Here is a 12,535-nt window from a genome sequence, read left to right on the forward strand (position 1 = left end):
CAAATTTGAATTTCTTTCACCCTCTTTAGCACATCTCCTCTGGGCTTTTAAACGCTACTCTGTGCGCCACCGTGCCCCGTGAAAATGTTGGTGCTTCTGGCTTTCATCATCATCTTCCACATCACGTCTGCGGCGTTGCTCTTCATTGCCACCATTGACAACGTAAGTTCCTTTTCCTTTTGACCATCCCAGAACCCCTGGATCCTAGAGTCAGTAGACGTAGGATTGAGAACTCCCCCAAGGAGTTTATAATTTGGGGTTATCCTCCCTACCAAGCACACCCATCTCCTCGGCCCGGGCCCGAGGACTCTTGGCCTAAGTGTGGTGGTTCGAGGCATCACATATGTCTGGATGGGCAGGGACCTTGGTCCTCTCATCCCTGAGTCCCCCACAGAGCCTGGCAAGATGCCTTGGCTGTAGGAAGCCCTTTGAGGATGTGGCTTAAATTCAGCTCTCTGCAGGTCATTTTCTTAACCGTGGCACGGTTGTCATTTTGGGCTGGATCATTCTTTTTTTCTTTTTTTTTTTTTTTTGCGGTACGCAGGCCTTTCAGTGTTGTGGCCTCTCCCGTTGCGGAGCACAGGCTCCGGACGCGCGGGCTCAGCGGCCATGGCTCACGGGCCCAGCCACTCCGCGGCATGCGGGATCCTCCCGGACCGGGGCACGAACCCACGTCCCCTGAATCGGCAGGCGGACTCTCAACCACTGCGCCACCAGGGAAGCCCCTGGATCATTCTTCTTGTGGATGTTTATTTAGCAGCATCCTCGGTCTCTACCCACGTGATGCCAGCAGCACTCTAGCCCCGAGTTGTAATGCCCCAAAATGTCTTCAGATATTACCAAGTGTCCCATGGGAGGCAAAATCACCCTTGGTTGAGGACCATTGCCCTAGATCTCCCAGATGACCCATCCCAGGTGATCTTTGCCCCCTCCTGTCTCTGACATCTTACTGACAGGATCCCTTGTTGCCAGCCCACCTGGCCATGCCCTTCCCGGCAGAGCTCATGCTTGGAACTTTCCCCACTCTGCCCATGAGCCCATGAAAAATTTAGCTCTTTCCTTGAGTGTCCAGCTCACAGCTGTATAGCATTTGATAAATAACCTATGGGCATAGATTAACATCCTTCCTGGCAGGAAATGAAGCTTTTTACCAGAGATGCCCTATGGCCCACACCCTGATCCAAAGGCCTGACTTCAATCCTGATAGTTTCAGACTGTGGAGACATTTAGAGTCAGAAAATCTGCTCAGAAAGCCAAAAAGTGTACCTACAAGCAACCATCCAGTCTGGCTGCATATAGACTCCTGTCAGTTAATCATCAAAATAACAACAACACGGACCAGGACAACACCTGTCACTTAGGGAGTACTTACTCTGGCAGCGCGTACACTCGGCCCTTTTACGTGCATCATCTCATCTAATCCTCCCCTCAGGTCTACAAGATAGGTCCTCTCCTGGCACTATTTTATGATGAGGAAACTGGGCCTCAGGGCATTTAGGGCGCCTGCTGGAATTGACATGGCAGGAAAGTGGCAGTGCTGGGATTTGAAGCGTTCCAGAGGCTCCTGGCTCTACATCCTGTAAGGATCCTGTAAGGAGTGCAGTGATTGGGTCTGGGTTCCTGGAGTTTCTGGAAGAGGTGTCATGAGTGGCCAGGGCAGGGGCCACATTGATGCTGTGAGTTAAAGTCCTGGGAACTTACCATTATCCAAAGGACCCACTCTCGGGCTTCCCTGGTGGCGCAGTGGTTGAGAGTCCGCCTGCCGATGCAGGGGACATGGGTTCATGCCCCGGTCCAAGAAGATCCCACATGCCGCGGAGTGGCTGGGCCCGTGAGCCATGGCTGCTGAGCCCGCGCGTCCGGAGCCTGTGCTCCGCAACGGGAGAGGCCACAACAGTGAGAGGCCCGCGTACCACAAAAAAAAAACCCAAAAAACAAAGGACCCACTCTCTGTGAACTAAGTGGTTTTGAATGTTCTTTTAGAATCTATTCCTATTGCTTTCATCTAGTCCCTTGGGATTCTGAAAAGGTCCCAGACATAAAGGGACAGATTAACATTAAGGGCAGAAAAGCTATCAGCCACAGCACCAGCTAATCCTGTGGGTGTCTCTGTTACCATGGCCCTTACTGAGAAGACACAGGTGGGCATTTTTGCCAGTCAGTGAGTCATGCGGTCTTCGTTGTGAGTTAGGAATTGCGCTCAGCACTGTCCTTAGGCACGTAGTGGGAGCTCAGTGACCGACTGTTGCCTGGATGGGGGTGGGGTGGGGGGGAGATTCCAGTCTTCGGGTGGACAGAAAGCAGAAGGAGGCCCATCTGGGGGCAAAGAGCAGCAGGAGCACAGAGAGAAACAGAAGCATTTGGATGGAAAGCAGGAGAGTCTTTTGTCTGATTATTTCATCCGTAACAGGCTCTCCCCGCTAGATCTCATCCTTTCCTTCCTCCCCTCTGACATTGCCCCTGCAGTTCTGTTGGAATTCACCACCAGCTGCTCTTATCACCACCAGCTGAGCCTCACCTCCTCACCCACGTCCTGGGAGGGCCTGGACCTTCCCTTTCAGCAGACTAGTGGAGTGGGCGTCACCTGGGAGCCTGTTAGAAATGCAGACTCTCAGGCCCCACCCCAGACCTCTTGAACCAGAATCTGCAGTCTAACCAAATCCCCAGGTGACCTGCGTGCACACCACAAGTTGAGAAGCACCAGTCCCGAATTTTCATTTACTCCTGTGCCTCACCTGATTAGGGGCCTGTGTTTTCATAATGAACAAACAGCCTTTCCCTGTGTTCCATTTTGTGTTACAGGCCTGGTGGGTAGGAGAGGAGTTTTTTGCAGATGTCTGGAGAGTATGCATCAACAACACGAATTGTACAGAAATCGATGACTCCATTCAAGGTGGGTATGAAGCTGATGGGAAAGCACTGAGTGACAAAAGATCCCTCGGGAGAAAGGCTTCCCTGTTGTCTGACTCCTCACCCCTCCTTCATCACAGCCTGTGCAGAGAGGGGCCTGGCTGCTGCTCAGGGCATGCTGAGCAGGGGTCAGTATAAGCTGGGGACAGGAGCGGGTGGGGAAGCCAGAGGCCAGAGGGCACTAACTCCAGGAATGCTGGGCCCCACCCTTTTCTCTTTCTTGGCCAAGCAGAGCTTCCCTCCCTCACCCCTTCTCAGCTTCCGCCCTCAACTAGAATCTTCTCCCCACACCTCTAAATAGGCTCAGAGACATCTGTGTTACTTCCCTGCATCTGAGCAGCCTAATGGGCAGAAACCTGAGAGCTGGCTCCTTTAAGAGCTCTGTGACCTTACCTTGGGCAGGTCACGTGAGTGCTCAGACTCTCAATAGCCTCAGCTGTACATGCCGGTGACAGCAGTGCCTGCCCATGTACAGGAGCCACGGTAGACAAAAGGGCTTTGCAAATACAGAAAATCGCACGTAAAAACATGCCAACCCCTCTCCTTCATTGTGGAGTGAACGGGCTGGTTTTCTGTTGACAGAAGAGGCATTTTGGTTCCCAGTGCCTGATAAAATACTGGATGCCCAGTTAAATTTGATATCTCACATAAACAACTAATAATTTAGTATAAGTATGTCCCAAATATTACGTGGGACATAACTTATACTAAAAAAATTGTTTTCGTTTACCTGATATTCAAATTTAACGAGCATCCTGTTTTTATGTTTCTTTTTTCCTGGAATCCTATTTAGAGAGCAAGGGACCTTGATCACTGGGTCCTAAAGTCTCGCTATTCCAGCAATAACAATGTCAACATTCATAATAAAAGCAAAAATACCAATAGAAGGCATCATTTATTGAAGGTTTACTGGAAGGCATTGGGCTAAGTCCTTTATGTAAGTGATCTCCTGTCCCTGTCTGCAAGGACTGTTGGCCCTGTTTTAAGATGGGGAAACTGAGACACAGAGAAGAAACCCAAGTTCACAAAGTCAGGAGTAAATGAAGGAGTTAGGATTCCAGTCTAGACATGACCAACTCTGAAGCCTGCATTCTAAAACACATAATGCAATCCACGCCACCTCCCTTCTGGGTCTGTTTCTCTGCTATGCTAACCCTTGACCCTGGAAACAGCCATTCTTCCCTGTTGGGGCCCCATCGTTGCCAGGGTGCCTGGTCAGCTGGGAGCACTGGCTGTGCTCTGAGGCAATGTTTCCAAGCTTCTGTCGTTTGCATACAACATCCCCTGTGTGCATTTCTTACCTCTTATTTTTCTTTATTATTTAATTAATTAATTAATTTATTTATTTTTTTGCGGTACACGGGCCTCTCACTGCCGTGGCCTCTCCCATTGCGGAGCACAGGCTCCGGACGTGCAGGCCCAGCGGCCACGGCTCACGGGCCCAGCCGCTCCGCGGCATGTGGGATCTTCCCAGACCGGGGCACGAACCCGCGTCCCCTGCATCGGCAGGCGGACTCTCAACCACTGCGCCACCAGGGAAGCCCCTTTATTATTTTAAATTGAAAATAAAATTTTTTTTGGCTGTGCCATGCAGCTTGCAGAATCTTAGTTCCCTGACCAGGGGTCGAACCTGGGCCCCCGGCAGTGGAAGCCTGGAGTCCTAACCACTGGACCACCAGGGAAATTCCCTTATTTTCCTTTAAAATAACTAGCTGGCAAACTACCAGCCAGATTCAGTCCAATGAGCTAAGAATGGTTTTTATATTTTTAAAGCATTGTAAAAAAAAAAACAAGCAAAAAACCCCCAAAATAAAACAATGAACAAGGGACTGTATGGCCACAAAGCCTAGAATATTTACTGTCTGGGCTTTACAGAAAAACCATGCCAACACCTGCTTTAAAACAGTTCACTTTTTCCCTACATAAATTTATTTTAAAGGGAACTTTATCTGCCTGTTGTAAGTAATACACTGGTATGACTTACCATAAAAGAAAGAAAACATTAAAAAGAAAAACTACATTGAAAACCAAATGATGTTATTAAATTCTGAACAGATGCACTTGCCTTTTGAAAGCTTTGAATCTGTTTCTGGTTCTTTCCTGGTTAAAAACCAAAACCACCACCAACACCCAGATACTGGCAGGTGTTACAAAAGTGCAAAAGCACCAGGTGTAGAGCTCCTCCTCCTCCTTGGGGTCCTTGGACGAATTTAAACACGAGCAAAGGGAACATTCCTCTCTTTAGGTGAGGTTTGGTTGTTCAGTGACCTGGTTGGGTTCCACCTACGTTCATCTCATCAGCCAACAGTGGTACATGCTGCACCCACCCCCCCAGTTTTGAGAAACTCTGCTCTAAAAAAAATGAATCCATCTTTTTCTTTAAAGCCTTTGTCTTAGTCCATTCGGGCTGCTAGACAATACCATAGATGTGGTGGCTTGAACAACAGATACTTATTTCTCACAAGGTGCCAGCAGATCCAGTGTCTGGTGAGGTCCCCCTTCCTGGTTTTCACACAGCCACCTTCTTGTTGTGTCCTCACCATGCAGAGAGCAGAGAGCAAGACAAGCTATTGTGTCTCTTATAAGGGCACTCATCCCATTAATGAAGGCTCCACCCTCATGACCTAATCACCTCCCAAAGGCCCCCACCTCCTAATACCACCCCATTGGGGTTAGGATTTCAACATATGAATTTTGGGGGGATACAAACATTCAGTCTACAGCAGCAGCCATGTTTTCCATATTTGCCCCATCACCTGGGGTACTTGCTAAAAATACAGATTCCTGGTGCCCATCCCAGAGCGACTGTATCATAATCTCAGAGGAAGAGGCCCAGGAATCTATTTTAAGAAGCCCCTAGGTGATTCCCAGGATGGGGCAAAGTTGGGAAGCTCTTCTCTAAGCCAGAGGGTCACAACCTTGGCCCCAAGTTGGAATTCCCTGGGGGACTTTACATGCCCTGCCCCCCTTCTTGTCTGATCCCAACACCAGAGATTCTGATTTATTTTACCTCAGGGTAGCCTGCAGGATTTTTATTTTTAATGGAGCTATAGTTTACAAACAAGGAAATGCACACTTCTTAAGGGCTCAGTTCAAAGTTTTGACAATTATATATACACCCATGTAACTATCATCCAAAGTAAGACAGAGAACATTCCCATCACCTCAGAAAGTTTCCTCGAGCCCTTTTCCACTCACTTCCCACCACCTCCTGCCCCAAGGAGCAGGGTTTCTGACTTCTGTCACCATGGTTTTCTCTCTCCTGCTCTTGGGCTTCATATGAAATCATATGGTGTGTATGTGTGGGGGTGGGGGTGCGTCTGGCTTCTGTTCTCACCGTAGGGAATGGGGAGGGGGCTAGATGCTCTCTGAGAGATCCAATGGACCAGGATCCATTGCTGTAAATGTTGGATTAAGTACTTACAAATCATGCTTCCCTCCAGTCAGTTTCAGGTAAAATTGAAAAAAAAAAAAGAGGATTTGTCCTTAGGTTTTCCTCTGCAGCTTTGGGCACTGTTCCCTCACCTGTCTTAGCTGCATCCTGGTGATAACATCCAGCCCTTACACAGGACTCCCTTTTTGCTAGCACCGCCTGAAATCCTTACATAGTTTAGTTCATTCCATGTTCCCCCACTGATGAGGTGGGAGCTATTACTATCCCCATTTTACAGGTGAGGAAACTGAGACCCACACAGGTGGCTCCAGTCCCTGCACTTGACCCCTTCATAGCCTCACCTGTGTCCTTCCCACACTCAGTGCCCTCCACCCAAGACCAGCTCCTTTCTTCCCTGAAAATTCCCAGTGCTGAGCCCCAAGCTCTCATGCTCCACTCACTAAGGCTAATATGAAAAAACCCTCACTTTCCCTTTTCCTAAATAGCAATCACAAGGCTCACTCTCTTAGAGGGTATTTTGTGTCCACAGAACACTTCCAGAAGGTCCCTCAGCCCCGTGAGCCCTGTATCTCCAAGAATCCCTTTGGAGGTCTTTATACGGTGCAGACCCCCAGTCCTGACACAACCCATCCCATTCCAGCCTCTTGATCCAGAATCTGCCAGGTTGGAACCTGAGGATTTGTACTTTAAATAAAAAACTTGACCATGAGCCAGGCACTTGGGGGCAATACCCAAACCAGGAAGACTGCAGAGTGGGTGGTTCTTGCTCCATTTTCCAGATAAGGATGTTGGAGATCATCTGGTCAATTACACAAATGGACACTGGAGGGAGGGGGTGTCAGGAAGACTCCTTGGCTGCCCTTGTGCTCATTCTGTGCAGATGAAAGCCTGGTGTCCTTTTGCTTCCCATCATCCCTGCTCTGGAGCTGTCACTGTGCACCCCAGGGGCCCGGGCGGTCTGTGGTCCTCAGTCATGAGCTCTTGCCCTTTCGCCACAGAATTCTCCACGGTGCAGGCGGTCCAGGTTACCATGATCCTGTCCACCATCCTCTGCTGCATTGCCTTTCTGATCTTCGTGCTCCAGCTCTTCCGCCTCAAGCAGGGAGAGAGATTTGTTTTAACCTCCATCATCCAGCTCATGTCATGTAAGTAAAACGATGGACTTCTGGAGTAAACTCTCTTCCCAGCCAATCATGAGTAGAAGCCGGGAGGAGTGTGGCAGGTGAGGACTTGGAAAGGAGAGGTTGGCAGCTGTGCCATGGTGGGATGTTTTATACTTCAGACTTCAGATTTAGTTAGGGGGTCAAGAAAGGTGTCCTGAAGACATGAAGCCTGAGCTGGGATCTCTAGGGTAAGTAGGAGTTGCTGCCTTGGTACAGAGGAGAGAATAGGTCCCCCAAGGAAAATCTGGGTACTTAACCTCATCCTACCACTAATATCTGTGAGTGTTGGTGATTCAGTGAGGATGCTTTTGGCTGCAAGTAAGAGAAAAATCCAATTAACGATGACTTCGGCCACAAAAACCTTTACTTTTTTTATATAACAAATCGCTTAAAGGCGGAAGGTGTCGGAGTTGGTTTGGCAGCTCAGCAGCATCATCAAGAAGCCCCACTCCTTCCATCCTTCCATGCCGTCATCTTCAGAGTGTCAGTGATGACCTCATGGCCCCCAAAATGCTGCTGCAGCTCCAGACATTCATCCTGGCCTAACAGTTTCTAAAACAGTAAGCAAGGGAAAATACAGCAACAAAAAAAATGCTTTCTCCTCCCACATCTCCCTCTTTTCAGGGTATTATATTTTTCACTGAAGGATTTTCTGTGGACACAACTGGGACACATGGAACCATAAACTATAGCAAGTAAACAGGAACAGGATTGCCAAGAGGGGTTGGCAGACTATGGCCCATGGGCCAAATCTGGCCCACTGCCTGTTTTTGCAAATAAAATGTTATTGGAACACAGCCCCGCCTACTCATTTATGTATCATCCATAGCTGCTTTCATGCTGCGACAGCAGAGTTGAGTAGTTGCAACAGAGACCGTACGTGGCCTGCAAAGCAGACTACCTCCTGCCTGGCTGACTGATGGCTTGGACCAATTATGACCCTTTGGGCTGGGTAGCTGGCTGCCCAAACAACATTGAGTTCAGCTAGCAAGAATGGGAAGCACAATGGCTACAGGGTAGGCAGCAATATTCTGCTACAAAATACTAGTTGTAATCTTTCCAAGAGACTAAAATAAATACCTACTAATAACAAAAACTGAAGTCTGTCTTCAGCTCTGACCAAAGTCCCCTCAGGTCCCTGGTGCATGCTGTGGTCTGTGATTTATTTGGACCCTGACTTTCTTCCGACAGGCCTGTGTGTCATGATTGCAGCTTCCATTTATACAGACCGGCGCGAAGACATTCACAGGAACAACTCAAGACTGTACGCCCTGACCTCGGATGGCAGCTATGGCTACTCCTTCGTCCTGGCCTGGGTGGCATTTGCTTTCACCTTCATCAGCGGCCTCATGTACCTGATACTGAGGAAGCGCAAATAGAGCCCAGGAGCTGGGTCGCTTTCACTGCAGTACAGAATCCACGTTCAGATAACCGTTTTGTATATAATCAATTTTTTTTGTGGTTTTTCTAGCAAACACATTGTTTCCTTTAAAAGCCAAAAGAAGAGAAGAATTTTTGCATTCTTGAGATCAGAGAATAGACTATGAAGGCTGGAATTCAGAACTCCTGCCCATCCGAAAGACTCACCACAACAAAGCCAAAAATCCAGCAATGCTCAAATCCCAAAGTGTTCAGCAGGATCTTTCTTAAACATGGGGGTGTAATGTGATGTGACAAGAGGCCAAGAAAGCCAGGTCTCGGGGAACATCTTCCCCTAGGTTTGGGCTATGCTGAGCCTCCCTCACCTCAGCTCTTCTTCCTGAATCTCTCTGTGTTGGTGGTAGAAGGTGGAGCGAGGGGGGTCCAGGTAAGGGAGGAAACCTCCTCAGACGTTTAGCCAAGTTCCACATGAGAAACAGGTATAGCCCCTGGTGTTCTGTCTACATCCAGACCAGAGCCCCGACCCTCCTGTAATGGGCTGGGTCCAGAAAGTGCCACCCAGATTTGCTGACAAAGTCACCTGCTTGCCTGAGGGAAGGTGAGCTTTAACCCGGGTTTCAGATTTAGGCTCACCCTAATCTCAGCATGTGACCCCTAGTAAAATGCAGGCTATCAGGGTCCCTCCCTAGACCTACAGAATCAGAGTCTTCAGGTGTGGGGCTGGGGAACCTGCATTTCTAACAAGCTCCTTGGCGATGCTCAGGTGCCTTAAGATTGAGGACCACGGTCCCAGGGCCAGGTGAGCAGAGATGCCTCACAAACAAAGATCTCATCATGTTGAGATGGGGAGGTGGGTCTAGACGCTACTGGAGGCCCAAACCTTGGCCTCCATCAGCTATTCATTCTTCACTGTCTCTTGCACAGCTGCTCACATCTGGACCACCCAAACTCCAGTCCCAGGCCTTGATCCCGATAGCCAGACACCCGGGGATGGGGGTGCAGTCTCCTCCCTACCTGAATTCAGAAGGCCTTTTCCTTCTCTTCCTGGCCTGCCTTCAACACTGCCTGGCCTCTACTAACGCCCATTTCTGGAGCCTCAGAGGACCATTCACCGTTCCTTCGTTCATCTGTCAACATAAATGATGGGATGCTTATGCCAGGCACAGGGGAAACCATGTTGAGACAGTCTCTCTCCTTGGGGGGCTCATTGTCTAGCAGAGGAGACAGATTAAAAACCAATGAGGAAAATGAATTACAAAGAGCAGTGAAGGCTGCAGAGAACACAACCAAGGATTCAGAAGGGAGGCCCGTGAGGTGGGCAGGAGGGAACCTGTCCTGTGCCTACCTGTTAAAAGCATTTAGGATTTAGATCAGCCTAAATATCACGCCACTCAGCCCGAGCAAGGTGGCACTGATGGGGCGGTGCTGTGTGTGTTACACCCGGAGAACACTTCCTTCCCTGGAGGGGCCCAGGGTCCTGACAGCGAACGAAGCCCTGGGAGGGTCGCAGATTGCCGTGGTTCTCAAACTTCAGTGGGTACAAGTGGGTACAGGGGGTACAGCATCTCTCAGGGGATGCTGCCTGCTAGGGTCTGGGTAAGTGCTGCCAGGGATTCAGAGACTGTACTGAGGGATAGGGCTCTGGGGAGCTGGTCCTCAGTGCTGTGAGGTGTGTGGCAACGCGGGGACCTCGGGAAGTGCCTACGGGAGAAGCTCTTTGCACCTCACTGTCTTTTCCCTTGTGTGTCGTGAGCCTGCTGCTGGGAGGTGCGCCTGGGACCCGTCTGTGCATGTCAGCACTGGCACCATGTAAATGACCTTCTGCTACGTGGGGCAATGGTTTGCCCTCAGTGCAGGTCCAGTGGAGCTGGGGAAATGCCTGGTTTGAGTCGTTTCAGGCCACCGTGGACGCCTCTTTAGTGCAGGATTGGGTTTTCTCTCCATCTAGCCATTCACTCATTCATTCATTCGGCTTCAACAGAATAGTAAATGCTTACTGTGTTCCAAGCACTGTGCAAGGCTCTGAAAACACAGGGGCAAGCAAATCCAGACATCTTGCCTGAGACAGGGCCCCTCCCACAGAGAGGCCACCAGCACAGTACAGGGGGACGTGGGGCCAGAGGCAGGACAAATGGTCACTTCTTGCCTCAATGGAAAACTGTCATCAGTCTTGTTTTGGGTAGGAGTGCGGGTCACACCCCTGGAGTTGGCAGGATGCTATATATACCTCGTGGAGGAAGGTGGGTCTAAGTGCCCCAAGCTTTCTGCTCAGGCGGCTTTTCTATAATTCCCTGGTAGTCACAATGGAAACACAACACCCCTTGGAACCAGAAATCTGGAAAGCCTTATCCCCAAGCAATGCATGAATTTCCATCCCCCAAAAACTTCAGGAGTGGGTATCTGAAATGACCCATGGATTTTCCTGGCTGGTCTCCACTACCGTTTAGCATTCAGTGCCCGCATCCATCTGTGATGCCGGGGCTTTTTGCGAAACAGGAGTGCTGCCTTTCCCCCTGTGGTGTGACGTGCCCTGGGGAGGTGGGAAAGAGGGGATGGCATGAGCGAGAAAATACCCAGCCTTCTTACCCGTCAGTAGATTCAGCCCTCACTTGGTGCTTGTGATCAGTTATTCACAGACAACAACAAAGACAATTAGCTAAGCCATCCAAGAAGTGAATATTAGGACCAAATGTATTACTGCTAACAGCTGCATTTGAGGGAACTATAGTTTGCATATTTTAGGACATTTTTATAAAGTACTGTAATTCGTTCATTGAGGGGCTATGGATGGTGACAGACTAACTCATTTTTGTTACTTGCATTAAAATTACTTCGGGTCTCTGTTCAAATGAGTTTGGAGAATGCTTGATTTGTTGCTGTGCGTGAATGTCACTCGTACCCGAATACAGGGAACTTGGAGACATCCCCCCGCCCTGCCACACACTCTCTGCTATGGGTTGTGTGCCTGTGCGCATCCGTAATCAGGCTGAAGTCATAGGATGCTCTATATTCACTGGTGATGAAGAAACCTAGACCCCCAAGCCCATACGTAAGCACACTAAACACGGTAGCTTGAATAGAAGCTGTAGCATCATTTAAAATCTGCCTGGGTGGGAATTACTAAACTTGCTAATAGTTGAAAGGTTACTTATAATACAGCAAGTTGGATAGTTTTGTATATTGGGGGGCAGTGGTGATGGGGAGATGCTAGGGAAAGGCGTAGAGGTTAAGTTTGAATCTTGGTCGGGGGACAAATGTGATTTTAGGGTAGTTAGATACTTTCTACTTAATGTGCCTTTAAAGTAGTCCATTTTCTATGTTTTGTATAATCTGAAACTGTACATTGAAAAATAAAGTTTAAAACCAAATTGCCCGGAGCGACAGACTCTAATGTTCCCAGCGGTGCCAGTATCTAGAGGAAGAAGCTGCTGTCTGGAGTGGCAAGGGGTCATTTGAGTTCTCATCGAGGTCATAACATGTGGCTTTTACAGTGAGCCAGGGATATCTGACAATTGGTCATAGGACAATGTCCCACTCCCTCTGCTGCTTTCATGGGCCAGCTTCCTGGACGAATGCCTGGCAGTGGCACAGGAGCCAACACCTTGAAGGGCCCCATGCTTGGTTAATGATCTGCTGGCACTGTCTTAATATTCTTAATGATATTTGGACAAACAGCCCCCAGTTTCAT

General features: G+C 49.1%; 1 protein-coding gene and 1 non-coding gene across 2 annotated transcripts in view; one reads left to right on the plus strand and one right to left on the minus strand.

Moving 5' to 3' along the window:
* The window catches only part of EMP2 (epithelial membrane protein 2), a 42,437-nt gene extending 30,222 nt beyond the window's left edge, over positions 1 to 12,215 (plus strand). The window contains exons 2-5 of the mRNA XM_060078903.1: positions 30 to 162; positions 2,803 to 2,893; positions 7,303 to 7,449; positions 8,659 to 12,215. Of these exons, the coding sequence (XP_059934886.1) occupies positions 85 to 162; positions 2,803 to 2,893; positions 7,303 to 7,449; positions 8,659 to 8,846 (504 nt within the window). The 5' untranslated portion in view covers positions 30 to 84 and the 3' untranslated portion in view covers positions 8,847 to 12,215. The remainder of the gene's footprint in view (positions 1 to 29; positions 163 to 2,802; positions 2,894 to 7,302; positions 7,450 to 8,658) is intronic.
* Positions 4,520 to 4,592, minus strand: TRNAW-CCA (transfer RNA tryptophan (anticodon CCA)). Its single transcript has one exon. It is a non-coding gene; the product is annotated as a tRNA-Trp (tRNA).
* Positions 12,216 to 12,535: the final 320 nt, after the last annotated feature.

Source organism: Mesoplodon densirostris, chromosome 16 (assembly GCF_025265405.1).
Source record: "Mesoplodon densirostris isolate mMesDen1 chromosome 16, mMesDen1 primary haplotype, whole genome shotgun sequence".
Classification (NCBI taxonomy): Eukaryota; Metazoa; Chordata; class Mammalia; order Artiodactyla; family Ziphiidae; genus Mesoplodon; species Mesoplodon densirostris.